The sequence below is a fragment of the Apis laboriosa genome, unplaced genomic scaffold (genome assembly GCF_014066325.1).
Source record: "Apis laboriosa isolate Shangri-la unplaced genomic scaffold, ASM1406632v1 scaffold4_cov146, whole genome shotgun sequence".
Taxonomy (NCBI): domain Eukaryota; kingdom Metazoa; phylum Arthropoda; class Insecta; order Hymenoptera; family Apidae; genus Apis; species Apis laboriosa.
Window position 1 is genome coordinate 5,441,506 of NW_025223501.1, and position 27,977 is coordinate 5,469,482.

At 19.1% G+C, this 27,977-nt stretch overlaps 3 protein-coding genes across 13 annotated transcripts; 1 reads left to right on the forward strand and 2 right to left on the reverse strand.

The window, feature by feature from the left end:
• Nucleotides 1-548: 548 nt before the first annotated feature.
• On the reverse strand, nt 549-6,324 carry LOC122717122 (activating molecule in BECN1-regulated autophagy protein 1-like). 6 transcript variants are annotated; one of them, XM_043940881.1, is made up of 11 exons: nt 4,919-5,072; nt 4,259-4,448; nt 4,131-4,189; nt 3,886-4,069; nt 3,116-3,288; nt 2,673-2,753; nt 2,570-2,581; nt 2,334-2,491; nt 1,580-1,678; nt 1,393-1,497; nt 549-998 (listed from the first exon to the last, which is right to left on the reverse strand). In XM_043940881.1, exons 2-11 carry the CDS (start codon nt 4,433-4,435, stop codon nt 592-594), a joined length of 1,455 nt encoding a protein of 484 aa, XP_043796816.1. In that variant the 5' UTR covers nt 4,436-4,448; nt 4,919-5,072; the 3' UTR covers nt 549-591. The 6 variants fall into 6 exon arrangements, with proteins under 6 accessions (XP_043796816.1, XP_043796814.1, XP_043796812.1 ...); XM_043940879.1 differs by lacking the exon at nt 4,919-5,072 and adding an exon at nt 6,289-6,324 and having other exon boundaries at nt 2,334-2,581; XM_043940877.1 differs by lacking the exon at nt 4,919-5,072 and adding an exon at nt 5,311-5,366 and having other exon boundaries at nt 2,334-2,581.
• Nucleotides 6,325-6,993: 669 nt separating this feature from the next.
• LOC122716956 (UTP--glucose-1-phosphate uridylyltransferase) lies at nt 6,994-18,082 on the reverse strand. Of its 4 annotated transcripts, none has more exons than XM_043940540.1 (11): nt 13,732-14,109; nt 9,741-9,945; nt 9,458-9,666; nt 8,843-9,025; nt 8,516-8,721; nt 8,361-8,436; nt 8,110-8,256; nt 7,897-8,035; nt 7,694-7,831; nt 7,402-7,568; nt 6,994-7,325 (listed from the first exon to the last, which is right to left on the reverse strand). In XM_043940540.1, the coding sequence occupies exons 2-11, from the start codon at nt 9,802-9,804 to the stop codon at nt 7,113-7,115; spliced, it is 1,542 nt and encodes a 513-aa protein (XP_043796475.1). In that variant the 5' UTR covers nt 9,805-9,945; nt 13,732-14,109; the 3' UTR covers nt 6,994-7,112. The 4 variants fall into 4 exon arrangements, with proteins under 4 accessions (XP_043796475.1, XP_043796476.1, XP_043796477.1 ...); XM_043940541.1 differs by having other exon boundaries at nt 9,741-9,958; XM_043940542.1 differs by lacking the exons at nt 9,741-9,945; nt 13,732-14,109 and adding an exon at nt 17,928-18,082 and having other exon boundaries at nt 9,458-9,694.
• LOC122716957 (m7GpppX diphosphatase) lies at nt 17,999-20,091 on the forward strand. 3 transcript variants are annotated; one of them, XM_043940545.1, is made up of 5 exons: nt 17,999-18,133; nt 18,466-18,856; nt 18,936-19,081; nt 19,289-19,625; nt 19,857-20,091. In XM_043940545.1, exons 2-5 carry the CDS (start codon nt 18,490-18,492, stop codon nt 20,033-20,035), a joined length of 1,029 nt encoding a protein of 342 aa, XP_043796480.1. In that variant the 5' UTR covers nt 17,999-18,133; nt 18,466-18,489; the 3' UTR covers nt 20,036-20,091. The 3 variants fall into 3 exon arrangements, with proteins under 3 accessions (XP_043796480.1, XP_043796482.1, XP_043796481.1); XM_043940547.1 differs by having other exon boundaries at nt 18,013-18,137; XM_043940546.1 differs by having other exon boundaries at nt 18,042-18,137; nt 18,472-18,856.
• The last annotated feature ends 7,886 nt before the right edge of the window (nt 20,092-27,977 follow it).

Below are 27,977 nucleotides of genomic sequence, written 5' to 3' on the forward strand. Positions count from 1 at the left end.
TTTTTATATAGTTTATAAATAGTTTATAAATTAAATTACAAATATAATATTATATTGAGTTATAAATAATTTTTATATCATTTAAAAAAATTTGTAAATATTATAAATTGTGTTTTTATTTATTGTAGTATAATAATTTTATATATATATATATTTTTAATAATAATTTAATTTTCATCTTAATATTTATTGAAGAAATTTATAGTAAATTTTTTAATTAAAAATATTTTTTCTTATATATAAATTTATTATATATAATTATATATAAATTTATAATATTATATATAAATTATTTATAAATTTTTCACTCAAATTTTTTTTATTTATTTTATTTTTAACAAATATGCTATTAATATATTTATATTTGAAATTAATATATTCTTAATCTTTAATGAAAGAAAGAATTTAAAAATAAAAATAATATTAAAAATTGAACAAGAATTATATATAAAAAAATTTAATAATAAAATAAAAATATCATTAAGAACATGTAACAATAATAACTTTTGTTTTTATATATAATTTTTTCTTATAATAAAATAATCATATTAATACAGAAATTTATATTTTTACAATAATATTACAAATATATTAATGAAGAATAGCTAATCGACCAGTGTTGGTAGCATAAACTAGGCCTTGGCCAGGTTGTGGTGCCCATCTGATACAATTTATACTTGTGTGTTCTCTAGTTGATTGATTATTTTGTAATAAATCTCTAACTAATAACATAGTGTTTCTTTTATTGGAGTTCATAAAATGTAAATATTTTGCTAGATTAAAATCCATATCTTGAATACATGGTTTGTCATTCTGGGATTGTTTATGCGTTAGTCTATAAATAATAGCCATTGTATAGTCATTTCTCATACCACTTCTTGCTAGACCTACTAAAAGATGTTCTTGTGTTGGTGAAATTGAAACAGAAATCACAGAATTATATACTTCTGTCCAATAAATTTCTTCTCCTAAAGTTTCCCATTGTAAACTATAAACTCCTAAAAATAACGTTGCATGAAAAAGAGATCATAATTTATTAATAAAAAAAATATACGCTATATTGCTTAATTATTAATGATTAATTTTTCAAAGAAATGAAATATATATAAATATAAAAATATTTCAAAATTTTTTTATGTGAAAATTTATTAACAATTTATTAACAAATAAACAAAATTAATAAAAATTGCAATAATTATGAAAGAAATTATTATTAGAAAAATATAAATTATTATTTTTTTCTCTTATAAAATTAATTCTTAAAATTCATAAATATTTTTTATTATATTAATTATATATCATATTATTATAATAATGTTTAGCATGAAGTTAATAAAAGAATCAATATATTTGAATATTCTGTTAATATTAGAAAAAAAAATAATTTCTCACCTGCAGCTCTCATAAAGCATGTTGCCAATAATTTACCATCCGAAGAAATATTTATACTAGCATCATTACGTATTTTACACTTGTGTATAACAATATTTTTTTCAGCTATAATATAAAAAGTACTTTATAAATAAAGTACTTTACTTGAAATATTTTATTTTTACAATATAATAATAGTGATATTTACAATTCGTGATATCTGGTATTTCTCCCTTAGAAAAATCCCATGCTTGGACACGATATCCGGAAATTCCTGAAAAGTTCCTCACTACTGCTGAGACATCTTCTAAAAAATTTAATATTTTAATAATTTAATTAAATTTGATTAATGCTATCATTTTAATCCATTGTATACATTTAAAATAGATTAATTAAATTATAAATATTGGTGATGAAAAAAATATCTTTTTGTTGAATATATTAATTCATTTTATTTTTTTAATATTAATTTTGAAGATACAGTAAAGTCGTTTTTATAAAATTTCGATAAAATTTTTAATAACAGATTATGTTATATTTTAAGTAAAATAATAAATTCAATTTATTAAAATTATTTTAAAAAATTAAATCTTTTTTTAGTTACTTAATTTTTGAATTTCAAAAAAATCCAAGTTTCACTTGGATATATAAATATGTAATTTAAATCTCTGATTAATGACGGACAAGTATTGGACAAAATTGTTAGAAAATTTTTTGTATCGAATTTTGAATGAAATCGCGAAAATAATAGCCCAACAAATTTTTTTGGTATGCTTTTAGTTCTATATATAATAATGATTCATTAATTTGGCTTTATTCCATTTATATTCGTCAGTCAAAATATAAATTGATCTTAATGCTACTAACTATAAACTAAATTTTATTGAAATTGATAATTATTAGAATTAAGATTATTCTTAGTTGTAGTAAATGAAATCTTAAATTTTTTATATCACATTTACCTGAAAAAGATCTTTCATCATCATCACGTGAAAGATTCAATCCTCCTCGTCTTCTTTCTGTTTGCCAATTACAGATATATGGTAATATAACATCACTATCTACTGTTACAGCATCACGTAAACTTGATTGAGTACTGTGTGAAGGCTCTTCAATGGTTCTAAAGGATTGAACTGTTTCATTTTGAGCAGTTTCCGAATAGTTATTTGATATTTGATTATTATACATCCTACCATACCTTAAACGGGATCTATATAATTCAATGAAGAATAATAAAATTTGATTAATAATAGTTTAAAAAATATTTGCTAACTTAGATTTTTAATTTGTATCATATATACCTGAATAATCTTGATTCTCTTATATAATCATTTCCAATTCCTGTGATTAATTTCCTTCCTAAATTGTCAAAAGCTACATATCTGAAATACATATAATATATATATATAATAATAATCCAATAAATAAATCCATACATATGTATAAATTAACGATAAATTCACTCGCTTTAATAAAAAATTGTTTATTGAAAATAAATTTTGAAAATATTAATTTTTCAATCTTAGTTTATCAAGACTTTTTTTTTTTTTTTTTTTTTTAGCATTATCTATCTAAATATTTCTATCTAAATAATCTATTTTAAAAATTATGAATTCTCTTTTTTTTATCAATTACAAATTAAATGTTATACTTTTTACATAATATTTATTAATTTTCAGCTTATAATTTATTTCATAAATTCACATCCACAACTCAAATTACAATATAATATATTAAAACTCACCTTACTTTTTCTATGTTAGTTTTAGTAGATATTACTGCAAAGGGTTCAGATCGACTCCAATCCCAAAAATGTATTTCATTATTTGTTGCTATAACAAGTAACTTTTCAAATGGATGGAAAGCAAGAGAAGCTATGACTGTTTGACTTTCTGCATTCCAAACTTTACTACCATCCTATTTATAACAAAATATATTTTATATTCAATTATAAAAATAAATTTATAAAATAAATTTTATAAAAAAAATGTATAGAAATATTTTTATTATATTATTGTGTTTTTGTGAACATAATATATATAAAAGCAAAATATATAAATATTTAGAACATAATTCAAATAATTTCTAAAGATTTAAAAATATTAGAAAAAAATTTTTTTAAAAGTAAATCTTTTTGAAAATACTTAAAACTATTTTTTTTTCTTTTTTTACAAAACTTTTTTTAAAAAAATAATTTAAGAAATATTTAAATATTTCCAAATCCACAGATCAAAATCCAAAGATCAAATATTTATCATCACAATATATACTCTTTAATATGACTTTTGTTTGAAACACTTTTTTGTATTTTTGATATTTACAAATATATATTATATTTGATACTACAAATATAATAATCGCATATATATACTTAAAATAGATATATATATATATATATATATATATATATATAAAATAGATAATATATATATATTACATAATATATTGCAATATTATTTTCCTTATAATTATAATTATTAAATTTCATTCTTATTTCTTAATAAAACTATTTACCCTTAAATCCCAAACTCGAACTTGACCACCAAGACAACCAGAAGCTAATATGTGACTAGAGGATGGATGAAATGTGATACACCATGGAGTACGTGGATGACCAGAAAGAATTTTAATATTTTTCCTAGTAGCTACATCAGTAATATAAACACTATGATTTCCATGTGCTGATGCTATTTTTGTGCTACAATTTAATTATATAAGTTAATTTATAATAAAAATTTATTTATGATTTAATTTCTTACCCATCAGGACTGAAAACCATTAAAAATGTTGCTTTAGGATATCCTGGTAGATCATATTCCTACAAGAAATTAAAGTAAGAGAAATAAAATAAAAATAAAATATAAAAAGTTATATATAATATAATTACCAATTCTTTATGCTTTTTTCCAACAAGATTCATTTCAGCAATTGATTCTAATCCACGTGTTTTAGTTTTACAACAATTATAATATAAAAATCCAAAGTCTCTGAACATTAAGTCCTTTAATATATTATGAGACCGATTGCAATGAAGCAATTCTGGTCTCTTCTTGACCTGCTCCATTTAGCAGGATATCCTACAATATTTATAAAATAATTAAGAAAAAAAAAAAATTAAAATTTTCTTAATTAATATATGAAGAGATGATAAGAAAAAAGAAAAAATATCATATTATAATTTTAATCATAATTTTTTATGATTGCTTTTATATTCTTTTCCTTATCATTGAATATATTGCATTAAAATCTTGAATTAAAATCTTTTTTGAGTTTTATAGCTTGAAAAAATTGAAAAACAATGAAAAAATATGAAGAATGTTAAAGAAAATATTATATTACTTAAAAATATAAATAAAAAATTGAAAATGATGCAAAATAAAATAAAAAATAAAATTATATTAAAAAACATTATATTAAAAAAGAATTGCTAAAAAAAAATTACATATATTTTGCATATAATTGCAATAGAATAAAAATATTTTTGCTTTTATATATCTAAATATTTAAATTATTACAAATTTATGCAACAAATCATTTTTAAATTTACCTTAACCTTAAAATTTCAAAACATTCAAAATTTATAATATTTATTAACACTACTTAAATTATTTTTTGTGTAAATTCTATATGGAACAATTATATAAATAATTAATTAATATTTCTCACTATTTCCATAGTTCTAATTGACAAATAATAACGCATATTAATAAACTGATCAATAGTAAACAAAATGCATTTACCTTATGAAACCTACTTTATGTAACAACATTAATATCAAGATTTCAATTTATAATTCTTTTTTAAAATATAAAAATTTATTTTATAGTTTTTTTTAAACAAATATAAATGTGAATAAAATAAAAATTTAATCTTGAAATTCAAAACTGAAATTTTTTTTTTGTAAATTTCTATCAATATAAGTATAGAATATTAACTTACCTCAAAATCATAATACTTGTTTTATATTTTACATAATCAAAATACGTTTTTGTTTTACATAAAATATTTTTGAATATACAAATACTTTTTGATATACAAATACATGTAAGAGATTACAAAATTATTTATTTACATCATTAAAATTTTTTTTACATAAAAGAAATGACAAAGAATTTGTAAACTTAATAATATAGCAAAATTTTTAATTTTATAATCAAATATAAATAATATTATAAATCAAAAATATCATATTTTCATTTTAATCAATTAATTAGATATATTAAATTCTTTTACTAAAAAAGAAGAATTTAAATATATCTAAGGTTAAATTATTTTTAATTATACATGTATAATTAAAAATTAATTGCTGCTTGATAAATTTTATAAGAATAAACTATTCAATAACTTGAATCTTTTTTAATAAGTTAAATCTGATTAACACTATGAAAAATTTTTTTTTTTTTACTTAATATTTTATTTTATTTTATTTTATTTTTTATAATGTTATTATTAAAATATTTAAATATATTTCTTAAAAATTTTTCAAGAAAAAAATAAAAGTAATTCTTTTAAAAAAATTAAAAATTATTTTGTTAAATATTTATATAATTATTATTGTAAAATTCTATCATAAGTAAAATATTGCATACTTAATGAAACATTTATTAAACTCGATTGAATATTTTAAAATTTTTTTATAATAATTTAATATTTAAGAATTCTATGTGACATATTTTCGTATATTATATTTAAAAGTTATTTTGAATCAATCAAATGCATAAATTTTCTAAATATTAAGTAATAAACAGAATCTTCAGAAGAAAAATCCAATAACAAAAAATTATTAAATACTAAGAAATTAAAAATATACGTATAACTTTGTTTAAACATTGTTAATTATACACATATATATGCTATTAGAATATACATATAAGAATATACACTATATTAATTATTCAAAAGCATAGCTAATACTACCTTAAAATACAGTAGTGTTTAGTTAGAATTACGCTTGTATTATCTGTTATCCCCACTATTTCTTAAAATCTATTCAAGCGGTTAACTAACTGAACTAAGTATATCAAACATTCAAGCCTGCCTTCAAAATATAAAAACAATTAATAAAAGAACAAATATAATAGTTTCATATGAAATTTTATATATCTCTTTGATTATAGAATACTTTATAGATTATGAGATTTTTTATATGTATATTATACATATAAAAAAACACATTTAAAATAGATTTGATATCATCTACATCTACATTTATATCTACATCTTAGCTACTAGTTATCATTTTGGCGCCAAAAGTAATGTATATGTTTAATAATATATATTACACACACACACGCGCGCGCGCGCGCGCACATTTGAATTTTTTTCAAATGAATATTATTTTAAATTTTCGTTACATATTTTCTTCATATACAATTTAACTTCTATTACGATTAAAATTTTTATATTTTTGCGTAAAAGAATAAAATAAAAAATATGAAAGATATTAATAAGATGTTAATTTTAAAGAATTAGTAAAATAAAATAATAATAAATAGAAAAATATTATAAATATTTTAATATAATTAAATATAATTTAATATAATATATTTAAAGTAAGATGAAAATAAAAATGAAACAATATATTTATAAACTCTTTATTATTGTTTTTAAAATAATATTTAATTATGCACAAATTATAAATTTTGTACATATTTTATTTGCAATGTTAAATGAATATATACTATATTTTTTTTTTTACTTATTTTTATACTGTGTAATAGATAAAATTTTTTTTTCATTGTTTAATGATTCAATATACGCAAATTCCCAGAGACTATTTTATTTTCTAAAATTGTGCCTGATGGAAGATCGATACGCTCTCCATGATTTGCAATAATTATAACAGTTCCTTTAAGAGTTACACCTTTTCCAAAAGTAACATCACCAGACACTGTTAAATGGTCTAATTCCAAAAGATCTGGAATTGCTGGAAATCTAGTAAGAAATTCTTTGACCTATAAAATCATTAATTATTATTATAAAAAATTAAAAATTTAAAATTTTCATAGAAATTATGAATAAAATAATAACCTTTGCAAAATGATTATCACCTAATTTTATAAGAGGTGTAGTGGGAAACATTCGTTGAGGACTCATTACTAATGAACCATTGCGAAGAGTATATAAATTGCTCATAACAAGCATTAAGTCTGAAGTTTTTTTCACTGGTAAAAATCTACTCCGAGGGACATTTATACCTATTTATAAATTTATACAAATATATAATAATAAATAATATAATTATAATAAAAGATTAATAGATAATTAAAATTTTATTTAAAAATGTTAAAGTTCACAAAATACAAAATATATGGATTTTTACCAATACTTCCTTCAAATGATTTCATAGCTGCTCCAACAGCTGTTTCTAATTGAATGATATTTGAACCATTTGAAAAAGTCTTATTATTGACAATAATTTCCATGTTCAAAGAATTCTTTTCAAGTACCCTTTCAATAGCTAAAAAGAAAATAAGAAATACATATTATAATTATGAATTTTATAATTAATAAAAAAAAGAGTACCACTAAGTTTTATCCATAAATTATTTGTGTTGAAAAACTTGAATGTTTTTACTGATTTGAAATCGTCTACATGATCCTTTGGAACTTGAGCAATTTCAAGTAAACGTAGTTTATCTTCATATTTAATTAATGTACCACCCTAGAAAAATATATAAAGGTAAATTCTATTTCATAAATTTGAATATTTCAATTTATAAAAGAAAATTTTACTACCTTAACATCAGCTCGAGTTTTATCAGTAACTTCCATAACAAATTCAAGAGGTGAAGCTTCACGTTTATCTAATAATAATTTCAAAATTTTGAAATCTACAGTAGCACCTAAATTATCAATGTTTGAAATAAAACAATATTCACGTCCCTATATTCAAGAAGAATATTTATTATAAATAATATTTAATATAAATAAATGATAATATATAATTTTTTATACGTAAGAAATTGAAAAAATTAAAAATTTTTTACCTCTTTTATAAATTTTTTTAATAAACCTGAATTTCGAAAACTTTCATAAAAATCTCCATGACCAGGAGGATACCATCTATAAATAAAATATTTATAAATATTTATATAAATAAGTTTATGTATTTAATAAATATTTGAAATCGTATTAATCTTACGCTTCAATATCATCTGCAATATCACAGTGTTTTGCAGTTGGAAGTAAAGAATCTCTATTGATGCGAGGATAACAACTTTGATTAAATGTTTGAATATTAACATCTATTCCTTTGTATTTTCTAATAATTCGTTGTGTATCATCATCCGTATTGAAAGAATTCATCAAAATGAGCGGAACATTAGCATTATAAGTTTTGTTTAAATACTGTGTCCATAAGAAATAATAAGTAATAAAATAAATTTCTCGTGACATTTTAAATATTTTTTTTTATTTCTATAATCATAATATTTTTATATATATATATATATATATTTTTTTTTTTTACCTCAATTTGTTGTACTGTCAGATCAAGGAACGTAAGTCCATTGCGTACTGCTATTACAGATTTTGGACCATGACATCCCATACTAGTTCCTAAACCACCATTTAATTTTATAACGATTAACTTGCTTAAAAGAGTTTTCACTTCTTCTCCTTCTGGAGTTGGCAAGGAATTATAATCTCTTATCTAAAAATATTAAGCTTCATTAACTTTATAATTTTTTAAAATAAAAAAAAACCTTATAATTTTTTTAAATTTCATCATTATGAAAGATTATATATATATATCGATCATAACTAAACGAGACACATTTTGATATATAATTTATTTTTTTCTTATAATTAAAAAAAATAATACAAATATCATATAATGAAAATATCAATTTCAATCTTTAATTACATCAATTTATTAACACATTAATTCTTTAATGTTCGTTTTTATCTTAACTATAAATATTTGACAATTGATAATCGATAATATACAAGATAATATGAAAAATATTGAAGAAATATATTTTATTAAAAAAAATATCATCCTTGTTCTATTTAAAATAAAAAAGAATCTTAATATTAATAAAAAAAGATATTACAATTATAATTTGAAAAAGCATTTATTTACCGCATCGTCAGGCAACTTTTGTATTCGATCCCATTCCAACGAAGGTCCTTCTTCTTGGAGGAATCGTCGAAAGAGATGAGTAAAGCCATCGAATTGTCGATGAATTTCCTCCTTGATATCCCCTGTCGCGGTTGCCTCAAGTTTCTCTAATTCATGCTGAAGCTCGTTTAGGGCATCTCTCTTAGTCCTTTCGCGGAATGCCTGCGTATCTGAGGGACTGCGTTGATGACCGCGTGCCTACGGATTTATTCACCAAGATGGTAAACGACAAAGTAATAAATACCTTTTCTCTTCATAAATCGCTTGAGGCTGCCATCATCACCATCCAATTTCGAGAAATCGTGCATGACGTATTACAATGATTTTACACTTTTTATTTATTTATTTATTTACTGTCTCTTTTCTCTCTCGTTGTTAATTATTTACTCGTTAGAAAGGAGTAAATCGTTAAATAGTCGTGGAGAAAGAAGATACTATTTTCCTGGTTTCTATTAAATTATCCTTAATTAAGAAAATATTATCAGGTTGAATTGATATTTGTTTCTTAGTGACATTTATTATTGTCAATGATTATTGTTTCTTGTTTGATCATTTTTATTTTATAAAAACAAATAAAAATTAGTTTTTTTTACGTGTTTATAAAATAAATTTAAATTCGTTAATATTGATCAAATAAATAATTTTTTAATTTCATTCCATTATATGAAATTTTTATGAAATTTAAAAAATCAGTTCTCTTTATAATACTTAGTTTGTGTATAAAGAAAATATTTCATAAAATAATATCAAAAAATTTCAAAAGGTTGACTCTAATAACATTTAAACTAAGATAGAAAGCTAAACTAGCTAATTTCATAATGCTATTTCAAAAATGCCAAGATGTTTGCATTATTATTAGCCGGCATTTTATTTGTAAAAAATGTAAAAAAATTAGAATTAAAAAAAGATTATTTATATATTTATTTTTATTTATTAAATTTTATTTATTGTTTATTATTATTGCATAGTTTTAATAATTATTAATTTTGAGAATGGTATTAAAAATACGAATCCTATTACTAATATCGTTGTATACGTTTGCGAATGAATGAATAATTTTAATAAAAATTTATGCCAAATGCATATATGTACATTTTGTAAAATCATTAATCATTAATATTATCGGCTTTTAATATAATCACTTATCGTAATGGAAATACAAATAATTCGAGGTCATCTTAAATTACAAATAAATATTCTCTTCATTTTGAAGGAAAACTATTTGAGTTAAAAAATTGCATTTAATTTCAAAATCAATTCAAATTATATATTGATTTTATTTTGAATTATATATTGATTTTAATAGATTTTAATAAATCTTCCTAGATAAAGTTATTCGATGAAAATTATCATATAATCTTTCTCATTTTGTTTAAAAATATATTTTTTACATTTTCTTATAAAGAATTTAAAATAATCATAATTTAATAAAAGATCCATAATAAAATTCACAAACTCTTTAAAAAATTATTGCATATTTTATTATTAGATATCACCGTAGTTATTTTTAAAATATTTTCTTTGAAAAATATGCATTAATGTTTTGTTCATTCTTCAATGTAATTTTAAAAGTTTTTAAAAATAATTTTATGGAATAATCAATCAGTGTTAATATCTTAATTACTTTAACGCAATAAAATTTTATTAATATTAATGAGAAAATTTTTATAAAAAGTTATAAAAAAAAATAGTTATGCTAGAACTATAGTAGATTTTTAGTTAACCTTCAATTATTTTTTTTTTAAAAGTAAAAGAAATATTATCAAGAAGTGAAATAAGAAAATAAAATGGCAGCAGTTATGGAAGATATACTACAAAACAATTTTTGAAAATTGTCTCGAAGAATAGACAAGACATCGATACATTAATCCTCAAAAGATATAGCTTGAAAATGATTACAATGAAATTTAGCAATGAAGTAAGTATATATTTATTTTATCACGATGAATCTGCGAACTTTATTGTATCGTATATACATATTTATATAGTTATATAATGTTAACCATATTCATAGTTAAAAATAACATTCATAAATTTGATAAATAAGAAAAAATTGAGTTAGTTTAAAATTGTATGAAAATTGAATATTTTTGATGTATTAATGAAATAAGATAAAACGGGATATTGGGATGAAATTTAATAATTTACTATTAATAAAATACTATTAATAAAATAAAAAGAAAAATTGAGAATAGAATTTATTAAAAGAATCTCATTATTAAATAGTTTCAGATTTTATTTCATTTTAAATTTTTGATTTTATGATCTTATCGTTTGGGTAAAACCGGGTACTATAAGTGATACTGGCTTTAACATTTATAAGAATTCATTTATTTCTTCTTAAAGAAACTGAAAATCGTTTCTTTAAATGTTTTCTTGTTAGTCTTATATGTTGTGATACATTTTATAATTTTATAAGTAAAGATTAAAAAAAATGTAATTTCAACGAGCGATCTATCGTCGCATAAAAACCACTTCATTATTCTTTATTAAACGAATTATTTCCCTATTGCAATAAGATCAAACCAAGGGAATAAAATGTAATTATTTGAATTTCATCTGATTCAAAATAATAAAGTTCAATAATTTATCTTATAAAATTGAAAATGTTATATAATATACATAAATAAACAAGATATCTATCTTTGTGATTTTAATAAAATAACAACAATTATGATTTTTTTTTAAACAAAAAATGAAGGAATTTCCATAGAATTTTTATTTATATTATCTTATTTATTCGAATTTAATATTAATAAAATATAATTTTATAAAATATTTCGAAATATTTATTTAATTTTTACAAAATGATAAATGAACCTAATTATGTTTGATTTGCTTTTGACTTTCTTACTATATAAAAACTATGATAAATTTAAAATATTTATTTAGGTAGAACATTATTTTCTTCACAAAACTATAGTTGGTCTTAAAATTATGTATATATATTGAATATTCGAATATTTTATAAAAAATTGTATATTGGTAAAAAAAAAACAACAGAATATTAATTTTTGATATTTATTCTTTTATTCTGCAATGATTTAATTGTTTAAAAACAAAATAAAATGCATGATGAAAAATTAAATTAAAAACTAAAAATGAAGTATTTAACTGAATTTTGAGATCAATTATATTTATTAAAACTATGATATGGATATTTAAATGAAATATAAAAATAAATCTTGAATATCATTCTTAAATATATCATACTATGCTATATGTATATTAAAAACAAAAGAGATAATTAAAAAAATATTAGATAATAAGTTCAAGAAGATATTACATAAGTATAATGTAGTAAAAATTAAAAAATTATATCAAAATTAATTAAATTAGATTATTTCTAAATATTCGTGTAATCATAAATATTGCATTCATGTATATATAATAATATAATATAAAATTATAAATAAAAATTTGATCAAATCAAATTGATAAATCAAATTGATAAATTTAAATTATTAATAAAAAAATAAATTGTGATTATGAAATATTATAAACAAATAATATTAATTTCTTAATTCGTGGTTGTTTTGAATTTATATGAAAAATAAAAAAAAAAGGATAGAAAAAAATAGATATATAATTACAATTTAATTTGCAAAGATTATGACAAACATATTCTTGTATTCGTAATCTTTTTTAATAATTAACAATATTATTATGGCAAACTTACGATATATGATGTAATATGTACAATTGTATTGCATAATATGTATTTATTAAATTTTACAACTACATAAAAAATATATTAAAAATATATATATGATAAAGTGTTTTAGATAACGATTATATCGTATCATAAGTTTTTATCAACGAATGAATCTTAAACGGTTGATTTATTCGATTATTATCAATTGAGTTCGATTTAAATGTTATCTAATGTTTTCAATTTCAATGTTCACCACTTGGATGATAGTAGAATAGAAATTTCAATGTTTACAAGAGAACAAATGCAAGGTTTAAATTAGTATGGATTATGTCAATCAAATAGTTCGCGCGATCAAATTTTATTGGACGCAAACAGTCGCAATTATTTTCTAATGGAATGTTCTATATAAATTATTCTATCATTAATTAATTCTATCATTATATTTATAATAAATAATAAACGAATGATTATATATTCTAAGAAATTTGTATCATCGATTTCAAAAAAAAATTTCAATAAAATTCTGATAACCATAGAAAACAATACGTTATCTTTTTTCTCCACATATACGATCACTTACATTCAACAAGTATTCCATTCGTATATATCTTTCTCAAAGCTCTACAAAGAGCGAGAGTGCGCGCGAATATTAATTTTCACTCTTGTCACTCACAGCATGCGAGTGATTGTTTAAATTCACGTCTAACCGACACCAAGCTTTCGAGATCCTCAAACTCTCGAATGAACGAAACCAACTGAACGCGATACGAGCGCGCGAGTTAATGTATCTTCAACAAGCATGGATGTGTCACTATGGTATAAATCAACGGCGTATCATCGAAGCTACCTATCATTATTACTTCTAAAAAGTGAATCGTTTAAATATTACATCCGTATACACAGTAATAAAGGAAAAAATAAAAAAAAAATTAAAATGTATATTTATATCAAATATTCAGTCACAATTTTTAACATAACGCTATTAACTGACGCGACTGTACAACTTTGGCGCTATGATCGTTTCATTATCGGCCGTGATTAGTTACATTTCACAAGGTCACGTAACATCATTAACTTTAAAATTTATTTAATTATACGTTGTTTTTCATTTCAGTAAAAATGCCATTTGAACTTCTTTCTTAATATTATATTGTTTTAAAATATAGAAAATAATAAACACGAAAAATATGTATAATCAGTTACAACGTAAACATTAAAATCAACTAACAATGGAATGATTTAATTTGATTTTATATTAACGACTTGTTGAAATTTGAATCTTTTTATCGATTAGTTTAGTCATTTAGTTTGATATACATAACGATATTTATATATTATTAAAATTTTAAATTCTTTGAATAAAAGTGAAAAAAAAATATAATATAGAATATGTACTATAATAACAATAATTTAAATATATATATGCTTGTGTTAATTCTATTAATGTATAGATATCGTTAAAAGACAATATTAAAATATCTATGATAATAAATATGATATATATAAATATGTAATAAATTATATACATACGTACACGAGATTTGCCAAGTAATGTATCAATTTGAATTTTCATGATTGCATATTATATAATATAGTAATTATATATATAAAATTCTTTAACTTGAATTCTTGTGTAACGTTTTGTTGAAACTATATTTTTAATACAATAATTATTAAATAATTTCAAAAAATTTTAAATTTGTAAAAATTCTAATTTTGTATATATTTTTTTATATTTTAATAACGATTATGATTGCATATTATATATACACATTTTCTGATTTAAGATTAATAATTACAAATATTCGATTTGTGATACATATAATATATGTATATTATCTTATTTTAGAATTTAATCATGATATCAAAATTTACAAATGTAAAAATAGATGAATTTATATTATATTATTATATTATATTTATATTATTTTTTTTTGATATTATATTATATTTATATTATTTTTTTTTTAGACTCTTTTTTAATAATAATAATAATAAAATAATTTTCCATTTATTTTAATTATTTTGAACAATACTAATATCGATAATATAAAATAAATTATATATGTTAAAAGAAAGAAAATAATTTGTTTTTGAATTATTATTAATTTTTACTTATACTGTTATTACTTTATCGATTAATATATTAAAAGCAATCAACCAATTTTATATCGATGAATCAAATAATTCTTTGTTTCTTGATATATAAACAATTTTTAATTTAATATTTTTTATTTATATTACGTTTCAAAATTCTTATTTTTTTCATAAAAGAAGTCTTAAATTATTAAAACAACAATAAAATTATGAAGAAATCAAAATAATTAAATTAAATTAAAAAATAAGAAATAATTATTCTATCAAGATTTTTAGAATTTTTTTCGTCATAGAAATGTCATTAGCTGAAAGACTGAAAATACATATTTATATAAAAAATAAATAAATTGATATAGTCTACATTAATAAAATGATTAATAAAAATGATAAAATAAAAAGGTTATCAAACAACGAGATAAATCTTGACTTCTAGATCTTCCATTAACGATATGATGCGATAATTTGAAATATTCAAACTTTCCAATAAGAATTAAGATGAAATTAAAAGTTATTAGTATTTAGAATTAAAAAATAAATATATACTCTAAAATGTATATGTATATATACTCAAATCTTTTTGTTATTATTTTGAAGAAACAATTCGAATTGACTTAATTGTCTTTGAATAAGATTGAAGATTATCTAAAAAGGTTGAATCTAATATATATATTTAATGATATATATATATAGTCAACACAAAAATGTACATATTATAATATTTCATGCATAAATTAGAATATTTTGTAAATATTATAAAACATACTTATTTATTGTTCTATGATTTATAATTTTTATGTAAAGAATATTTAATTAAAAGAATCGTCTCAGTAATCTTGCAATTATTAGTATTATATTTATATCAGATATTTTTATTTCGAATTAAAATTTTATAAATTTGTGTTTTTTAAATTGAATAATGATATTTAACACAACGCTCTCTTTCTATATATACATATATATATATAACAAAGATGCCTATAATAGACAATTGAACATTTAAAATCGATATTGATTGTTTTGCAATATTATTATATGTTGTCGATAATATTAAACTAACCATAATGTATAATAATTCATACGTATAAAGTAGCAAACGAAATATTGTATATATCACACATGTTTACAAAAGTAAGCCTCGCATCTTCTGCAGTCTAATAAAGCATAACCGCAGACTATCCCACATAATCTTGCGTAATAAACGTATCACAAGGAGAAATAATGTTCTATCGTATGTCCATAGCCAAGAAAAAGTTTTTTGTATATAATAAATCTAGGAAAATAATCTCATTCTTTGAATTATTAAAAGCGATATTTAATAATAATTTAATTTTATAAATTTAATATTTTAATTAATTTTTAATAATTTAATTTTAATAATGATTATTTACTTTTTCTTATACATATCTTTTATCTTATATTAGAAAATAGATTTTGTTTAATGAAATTTAATTAAGATAAAATTTAAATATTATTTAATTCGAATAAAAAATGAAAATCAATTGAAAAATTATACTTCTGATCATTTTTATTTTGCATTTTGAAATGATTTCTTATTTTGAAAATATATATATATATAAAATTTATTTTTTTTCATATTTGTTTCTTTTAAAAATAAATAATATTATAAATATTAAAATTTTAGAATAAAAAATATTTTTTTATTCATTAAATTTAAATTGTAAATTTATTAGTAATTTAATAACATATATGTAATACATATTACTTAATAATATATATTTATATATAATATAATATATATAATATTTATATATAATATATATTTATATATATATATAATATTAGAACACATGATATGTTAAAGAAATAAATGATCTTGAAAAGGGGAGAGGTGAGAGAATACTCTTTTGCAATTGGTGATTTTATCAAAATTTATACAAAAAAATTGATATTAAAAAAAATTTTCTTAAGGTTTTATCTTTTTATTTTTTAGAAATTTTTATTTTTAATAATGTTTTTATTTTTATATCTTACGAATTGTATAATGCTGTGAAGAGTATAAGAACTACATTTAATATATTTTATTTCAATATAATAAAAATATTTATATAATTTTTATAATGTTATTATAATGTTTAATTATATTTTAATTTATTAAATAATTATAACAAATGTAAATTATTTTGCACAATATTGAAATTATGTATTTAGCTTTTAATTTTAGATTTCGTTATGATATGATTCGTGATAATCATAGATAATTATCTATTCTATTCTATTTTATAAGAGAAATATATTTATAAATAAATTATTAATTTCTATTAATTTGCATTCATATTTGCAATTCTGACGATATTACGATTTAAATAATTTAGATTTTATTTTATTCATAATAAAGAAAATCGTAATAAATTTGATATTTGAAAAATAATATAATTCCATTATAATTTTATATAAAAAATGGAAAGAATAATTGAATCACATAAATAATAATTCATAATGATTAAAAAAATACATAACCTCAATATGTATAAAAATAATTTTTTACATATAAAAATACCAAAAATACATTATTTATTACGCATAATCTGAAAGTACTTAATATACAAGAAAAGATATAAAAATATTAAGATTAAATTACAACAAAAATCTATGATTTTTTAGTATGAATTAATATTTCAGGATAAAATGAAAGGGAAAGGAAATGAATAGATGTTTTACCTTTCTATCATCTACTTGTAGCATCGTTATTAACCTCTTAGCTCACGTAGTAGATCGTTTCTAATGTTCGTCTTTAATAATCTTACGAAGGTTACCAAAAGATAAAGTTTCTGCTTTGGATCTTCGCCACCGTGTTTAGATCTCGTTTATATCTAAAATCTATATATGTACACATATATAACAGTTGTACTCAATCTGTGGATCCCGTAGGTATATCATAAATATATATATATATTTATACTATTGGCGAATTGAATTTACATATGAATTAAACATAATTACAATAAATAATTATTTTTACAATATATATAATAAATATAAACAATAATGTATTTAAACATTATGAATAAACAACAAAAATTAGATGATTTTCATTTTTTTATTTACATAATCTAAGAACATTACTTAATTAAATGATAGTATAAATATAAGTATAAATATAATATAAATAAAAAAAAGTTATTAATTTAATAAACAGAAAAATAATTAAAAAATTTTTATTTATAATATTTTTTATTTAAATTTATAATTTTTGAAGTTACAGTGAGAATTGTTTGAAAGAATGTCATCAACAATGGCGGAAATATCTTCTAACAATAGTGCGGATGAATGTCCACCAACGAAAAAAGCTAAAATACAAATAGAAAATACATCCAAAAATGTCAATAGTATACATGAAACAGAATTCTGCTCATCTATATTCAATATAAAAAGGATATTACAAAATAATTGCATGAGAAAACAAATATGTATAGAAGGTGTTTTCAAAGGATTTGAAGATTCTGCTGTTATCATATTAGAAAAACAAAATTTTTCGGACGATGAACAATCAGTGACAGAATTGTTTAATAAAGACACAGTTTTTCATAAACTTTATAATAATGATATATATGGAAATTATGAGTGTTTTCCACTTAAAAAATTTAATGGTATATTGCAGTGAATTTATAACCTAACAATATATTTTTTCTTCTTTTTTTATTATAGAAAATTTTTATATTATTTAAGGTATAAATGCAACAATAATACATCCTGCAACAGAAAAACATATCGAAAAATTTCGAAGGAAAGAACTTCATATTATAGATGAAACTTATGAACTTTATCAAAAAATTACTCTTCCATATATAGAATCAAGTAGTTTTTCTATAGAGGTACGTTTGTAAAAAATATAGAATATTTTTAATTAAAATAGTAAAAATTTATTTATATTTTTATATTAAAATTATAAATATATAATTTTAATATTAAGTTTTCAATTTATAATATTATTAATAATTTGATATTTAATACAAATTTAATTTGAAAATTACTTTTATTGAAGACTTAAATTAAAGGATTAAATTTTTATTTTTTTCTAGTGGATATATAATATTTTGGAACATAAGGCAGAACAAGATAAAATTGTATATGAGGATAAAGATGAAAAAACTGGATTTATAATAGTAAATGATTTGAAATGGGATGGACAACCAAATACACTAAAATTAATAGCACTTCCATTTCAAAAGATTCGATCTATTAGAGAATTAAATGCATTTCATCTTCCTCTATTAAAAAATATAAGAGAAACTGGAACTGCTGTAATTGCTAAAAAGTTTAATATATCTGCTTCTCAACTTAGAATATATTTACATTACCAACCATCCTATTATTATCTCCATGTTCATTTTGCATATCTTATGTTTGAAACTCCAGGTAAGTTTAGAAGATTTATCTTCTTATTTTTTTATTTTAACTATTTATTCTTTGAAATAAAATATGAAATAATTTATGAAATATGAAATATTTATTTTATGATAAATATTAAAAAGAAAAATTTTGAATTTCTTTCAAATTTATATAATTGTCTTAAAAAATTTAAATTATAATTTTAAAAGCAAATATTTCAAGATTAAATTTAATTAATTGATTAAATTTTTTTCATAGGTATATATGTGGAAAAAGCACATCTTCTTTCTACTGTTATAAGAAACATTGAATTAATGTCAGATTATTATATGAAAGCTATACTTTCATATGTTGTTGCTGAGCAAGATCCTTTATATATTAAATTTTTGGAAGAAGGAATTATAAATGAAGTAAAATCTAAAAATACAGAAGATTAAAAAATAAGATAATTTAAAAAAAATCATATATTAAAATTAAAACTATGTTATGTGTTATAAAATATTGAAAAATACTAACTAATATTTTAGAAATATAATAGAATGGATATTATTATTTGCAATTGTTAAAATTTTATGATTTCAAATGAATACAAATTCAAATTTAATATTTTTTATAATTAATAAATATTCTATATAATTTATTCTTTATTATAAATGTAAATAATTTTTTATAATATGCAAAAATGAATTGTTAAAAATTAAACGTGATATATTATTCCTTTTTTTTTTTTAATATTAAAAAATTTATTTTGTACATGTATTAAATAAATAAATATAAAAAAATTCTAAAAAAAATCCATGTAATATATATATTAAATAAAAAATTATTTACATTTATATAAAATACTTTTATTTATAAGTTTTTAATATTTATTTGTGCGTGTATGTGTGTATATAAAGATGAATGAGTATTTGTAACTACAATAAATTCTTATTACATATAAAAAATAAATCGATATTTTTTCTCTGAAAAACATAAAAGAATATAAGATTTTAAATATTTTTTAAATATATTTAATTAATGATATTAAAATTATTGACAATAATATTCATTCAGAACATTATTACAGAAATAAAAATTATTTACATATAATAACATATATATATTAAATGCAAATAATATAATTATAATATTTTATATATATTTGAAATATTGTAAATTGGAAAATATTTTTTTATTTTAATTAAATAATAAAATATAAAAATATTAATATTGTTATCATATTATAAATTAGAAGTAAAAAAAAAATAAAAATATTTATCGTGCACATTTGTATATATAATTTATTAAAAAAAATTTTTATTCATTAAATAAAAAATTTTAATTTAAAAATTATAAATTCAATGTCTGAAAATTTTGCAAATTATAAAAAGAATGTTTATTTATTATTGAAATTATATTATTAAAATTATTAATAATTTTTCATACATTCTATTTTCTGTTTCAATAAATAGAAAAAAGTCATACATAATTATTTCTAAAATAATTTGAAAAAGCATTTGAATTTAATGAATTTTTTCTCATAAATTCAAACAAATAGTTTAATATTAATGATTAGGAAAAAAACAAAAACAAAATTTTATTTTGCATTAAAATAATTTACTAATACTAATTTATACTTACGTATTTTTAAAAATATTTAGATAAATAAATACTTAATAATACTTAGATAAATACTTAGATAAAGAAATAAAGAATAAACAGAATTTTTAAAATACCTAATTTTCTTATTGCAATGTTATCAATTTTGCGATTGATATATATAATGATTTTTTTTTTCTTTTTATTATTATGTATATAATTCATTTGGATCAAAATATTTAGTAACCTCGTTTTAATAAAAGAATATTTTTTTAAAAACATATTTATACTTCAATTAAATCAATAGAATAAAATATAAATAATAGAAACTAAAAGTCATAAGACTAAAATAATTATAAACATTCATAAATTAATGTATTATAAATATATTTTTACATTGAAATATTTTAATTTAATTTAATGAGAACAAAAAAAAAAAATATAATTACTCATGAAATGTTGAAAATTCAATTTTGTTTCAATTATAAAATTAAATAATTTCTTTGCAGAGATAATATGGAATAAAAGAATAATAATTTTATAAATTTTCTTATTTTTATTAATGCGAAAATAACTATTGTAATTAAGAAGAATAACATTTACGGAAATATTCTGTCTCAATATTTTTGATCACGTTGAAAGTATTTAAATAACAGTTCAATTACAATTTTTACTAACATTAATTATTTTTTGTTTTCTTATACAAAACAACAGGTGAGGTAGAAAATTTATGAAATAACGATGTTTCATATGTACACGTGAAAATTTAATCATATTAATTATAATATATAAATTATACACGTGTCATTTTACAATATTTATTTTAATATTCTATCGTATAAATGTCGGTACACAATGAAAAGTCATTAAGTACCAATACCAAGAAGTACCTATTTTTTTTCCTTCTTTCTTTTAAATCTTATGTAGCATAAAGGAAAACATAGAATTATTTACAAAAAATGTAACAAGATTGATAGTACTTTTTTTTGCATACTAAAATATCATATTTATTACGTATGAAAATATTATGAAACATTTGAGTTTTTAAATATGCACGAATATTCAAATTGTAATTCACTGTGATGCAATTAAGAATAAAATGAAATCTTTCCCAATAAATTATTTAATCATTTATTAATCATTCCATTATTGTGCAACAAGAATGTAAAACATTATAAGAGCAATGATTAAAAGTGAAATGAATCAAATTTTAAGAAATTTTTTTTTTAACAATTTGGAAATCATGATAATGAAAAACTATTTAAAAATTCATTTGAAAAAAATAATTTTGTTTTCTACAACAGTATTTGGGAAAGCAATGTGAAATTTTATAAAAATGATGTGTATCTTTTATTAAAAAAAAAAAAAAAAATAATTGAACTATTGACATAAAAATATAGAAAAATTTACTTCCGTAGTAATCGGAATATATTATTATAAAAAGGTACACGAATAAAAAAAAATAAACAACTATATAAGTACTTAACACGTGTACTTGTATACACGTAAAAAAATTTTTTTTTTTACATATAGAAATTTCGTAAAAATTAAATTTCTGTTTTAAATTCTCGTCTTTTTTGAGCAAGATAGTTTCATTTTAATATCTTTTATGCGAGTGACAGAAAAATTCGAAGAAATATCCTTTGTAAAATTCATTTAAATAAATTGTAAAAATATTCCACTTGATTATTAATGAACTACGCACATTCATACAGACTAGACGAATTTTAATAATACGGATTATCTATTTTAAACTGAAACGATTTAAATAATTAAAATCGAAAGATGACGAAGAATGTTAAAAATTTTTTTCTTTTCTATTTTTTTTTCTCTTTAATATGAATGCATAAGAAGAAAAGGGCATTTGCGTGCATTGTCATTACATTATGAGATCAAAATTATAGCCATTTTTTTTGTAGGTATATATTTTTTTAAAAATGTATATCGTTAATTTTTAAAATTATCTTAATATTAAATTAGAAGAAAAAGAAAAATGAATGCATGGTCGAATATCGAAAACATAACAAAAAAAAAAAGAAACGCGCTACAAAAAATATATAAAATTATTTAAAATAAAAGAAAAAAGATTACATTATTTCTAATTTTTTAACAATTGATACAATGAATATTTGTATATCTATTTCTATTAAAAAAAAATTGTTTATCAATTATACATAGTCTATCAGAGAAATACAATTTAAAGAAATATTTTGAATATATGTTTGCAATATTATATTATTATAATTATAGAAAATAATGGTTGCATGTTTTAAATTTAATGTTTCGTAAAATTACTTTCAAAAAAAAAATCTTTTTTCTTAATATCACTCAATCACACACAATCATGACGCACATTATTTTTAATAAAATACATTTTTTAATCATTTTTTCATCTTTATCTTTTCTTATCGTTTCATTCAATAATGAATATCTTCTTATTGTATCAGTTTTACGTGTCTCATTTCCTTATGAGAAGATATTAATTTTAATTTTAAATTAAAAATTTTAATAAAACTATTTAAAATAATAAATTTTTTTAATTTCTATTTCTTTTTTATCAAATATACGTATGTTAATAATAAGTTATTAAAAGAAAAATATTTTATAATCATTTAAATGATTCTATTTTAGTAATATTTTATTTTTACAAATTTATTATTGATTTATAAAAATTGCATAATACCATAGAAACAGAATTACATTAACGTATTAGATGCATATACAAGTACATTACATGATTCTGTATATGTATGTTTTCCAAAGGATTATTATGAACATTTAGCATTTCGCTTTTTATAATCATTTATTTATAAAATTTTATAAACATAAAACAAGTACTTTTTGTTATATTTTTATAAAAAAAATTTTAATCATTAAACATATGAACTCCATAAAACTCAATTCTATTATTTTAACGCACTTAAAGATATCTAGATGAAAATAAACAATTCAATTATTTTTTAAATTTAATTTTTTAAAATTTAATTAAAAATACATATTTAAATATTATATTAATAAAAATTACTCAAATTGTAATTAGTAATATAATTAATCAGAAATTATAAAAAAAATATACATAGCATTAGAATTTCATGATATAGTTCTTAAAATATTATCTTTTTTTATTAGATTATATCATTCTTCACTACTGATAAATATTCATTATTTCATGTAGTTTTTAGTTATAATTATGTAATAAAAAAGAATGATTATCTATTTTTGTTTTATTATACAGAATAGTTTAAATAAAATTTTAAAACTTATTTTCTCAGGAATCAAAGAAAATATTAATTTTTCTTTTTTGATTTTGAAGAAAGCTTCAAATTTAAAGATTTTAGAAAAAGGACTTAAAAAATTAAATCAATATTTTCATTGATTTTTGAGAAAACAAATTGTAAAATTTTATTTGACCCATCCTGTATATATATGTATATTTCAAAATAATGTTGCAAAATATCACAATGTAACATAATCACAATGTAACATTTTATTATAAATTTAATTTAATATATATAAATCTATTTTAAATGAATTTATTTTTTACACTAAAAAAAGAAGTACTTTTTTTTATATTAATTATTTTAATATTTGTAATAAATTTATCATATTTTATTCTTCTTTTGAAATACTTAAATCCATAACAAAAACAATATATTCTTATTGTCATCAAAGTTTTACTATAAAATATATATTAAACGCGATTTCTTAAAAATTGTTAAATATAATTATTATGCAGTCACACTGGGTTATAAGCACTCTTCATAAAATTTATACTACATGTAATGCATAAATAATTAATCTCAAATTTTGGTTTCCAAAAAATTAAATGTACGTGTATATGCTATGAAAATTAAATGAACATGTACAGTACAGCATGCATATGAACATTATGTGTCAAGTCATGTGCATGTGTACTTGTTCATAAAATATCACATTAACTTAATACAAACAATATGAGTGAGAATTAAATAATAAGAATATATTTACGAAACCAGCCTTATAGTGGAATTAAATCCATAATAAGTATATTAATCGCAATCGTTACAGCACTTCCTGATCAGGTACTTAACATGCACTTGATATTTTGAGAGAGAGAGAGAGAGAGAGAGAGAGAGAGAGAGAGAGAGAGAGAGAGAGAGAGACAGAGACAGAGAAAAAGAAAAAAAAAAATACTCGCTTTTTAAAAAATATTTCTATTTGTCATACAACACATTTTACGTTTTTCTTATCAAATTAACTCATTTATGTTTTGTATTTGAAATATTATTCTATTTCTTTTTTTATATAATGTGTTACATTTAATCACACATGTATTACATAAAAAGGTGATAACATCAAATTCAGTATCTTTTTTATCTGTTTTATATAATATTTTTCTTATATAGATAGAATAACATTCTATTGTAGATAAATTTATTCCAGTTAAAATACCATTTACAAGTTATTTACTTGTAATATTTACTTTATTTGATATAAGACAATATTTTTAATTCGTTTTTGCTACTATTACAAAATAATGATAAATTTTTATAATAGTCAATTTTAATTTGACTTTTTTTTCAATTTCATAAAAAAAATTTGTCTGTTTTATAAAAAAAATTAATTAATATGAAAGATCATAATCATAAATGAGTTAAAAGAACAAGTTTTAAGTTTTTACTTAAAATAAATTAATAAACTTCATATGTTTTGACTATGCTACGCAAGTGCCCATACAATTTCTGTAAATTTCTTTTTGTGTTTAGTCTATTTTAAGTAATTATTTACACTGTTTCATTACATTATAAAGGCTTATGCACATAATGATACAAGTTGACATAGACACAAGTCTGATTGATCTTAACTAAAAAAAATCTTAAACATAAAATAAATTTCCATACTAGTTAGATGATAATTATTGAGGGAATATCTTGAAAGTTTTATGCATATGATCATAAACTGTATCATTCTTTTTATAAATCTAACATAAAGATGCATTAATATTTTAAAGTAAGCATGTTATCCCTCTATTTAATGTAAGTCAACATCAGTGAATTATAAAATTTTAAAAATTAAAGGGTTTATAATAAAAACGATCTTTCAGTTTTTATTATTTTTTTTTTTAGAAAAATAAATATTTTAGTAATAAAAAAATATTTTAGTATCTTTAATTTTTGTTCAATAGACTTAACTTTTCATTAACGAAACATATTATACAATTGCTGTTGATATTATCTATAATTATTACAAAAGAACTATATTTAAACAAATCATAAAGTGAACTTTATGATAGAAATTCAACAAACAAGGATCATTTGTATTATAAATCCTTCAATTGTTTACATAAATTTAAAGATGAAAAAAAAGTAGCACTGTTTATACATATTAAAATAACAAATGAAACAAAGGTTTTCTCAGAGTTACACGACTTTTGTATTGATATGCTTTTAATTTTTTAAGCAAAAATTATTTTTATCCATATTTTTTATAACATAATATTCATCTTGTAAATCAATATTAAATCATAAATAATTCGTAATTTTTAAAACAATTTATATAAATATTTAAACAAAACAATTGCGCTTTGAATACAATTATCGTGTAAATTGAAAAGTACCCGTAACATATGCATTGTGCATTAATATTAGCAATTATAATACGTGGATCATCCAAGAAATTAATTAATGAACTCAATAATTTAATGAAAATATGAAATTTTCAAATTTAATATATGAAAAAAAAAAAAAAAAAAAAAAAAAAAAAAAANAAAAAAAAAAAAAAAAAAAAAAAAAACAATTGTTATTGCTTTTTCAAATAAAGACAAAAATATTAAATGAATATTAGATATCTAATAAATATTTGTGCTTATAGAAATCCACTTGACTAGTTGGTCATGATCCACTATGTTATTAATAAATTGTCATGACAGTGCTTTATATATACAATCATGGAAGAATGACTTTTATGATATCAACCAGTCGTTAAATAATGTTCATTGAAGCAAGAAGGTACTGGCTTTCTAGCGGATTTAAAGAATACATAAAAATCATATCTTCATCATCATCTTTTATATATAATGCCAACTTTCTTCAAAAATATCTCTTGTTTTTTATATGAAGATATTTTATCATATCTCGAAGGAAATAGCATAATGATATATATTGTATTCTATTATTATTACTAGTCTTTTAAAACTTCATCAATGAACAAAATACAAAATGAAAAATAATTATTTTTTAGAAATTCAAATATTAATTACTAATTCTCACATACACACCATTCTGTATTAAATATTTTTATATCTATAATTCTGTATTAATAATTATCTTTAAAAGTTATTAAAAAAAAATAATAAATTTAATGTTTTTAGATATTACATCTAGAAATTAAATATATAAAAAATAATATAAAATAGTATAAAATCAATGAGAACTGATGTATCACATAAGCAGTATGTCATATACCTTCATTAGTAATCAACTTTTACTAAATTATATTATCATTGGTTAATAAGAATGAAATTTTTTATATTATAAAAAGGATATATTATGTTCAATATCTATTAAATATATGAAAGGAAGACGTTTATGGGAAAATTTAAAAAAAATTTTTCATTTTATTTCTTCAAATTACTAAATATTATATAATTAGAATATTAATAATGTTATTAAAAATTAGAATTTTGATTTGAAAATTGATTTAACTATCTAATTATAAACGATTTAATTGTTTAGTATATAAATAAACGTGGCATTACATTACTTTATCTCTTGAAACTCATTATATAAATGAGTCAAATTTTTAAAGTAAAAAGATCTA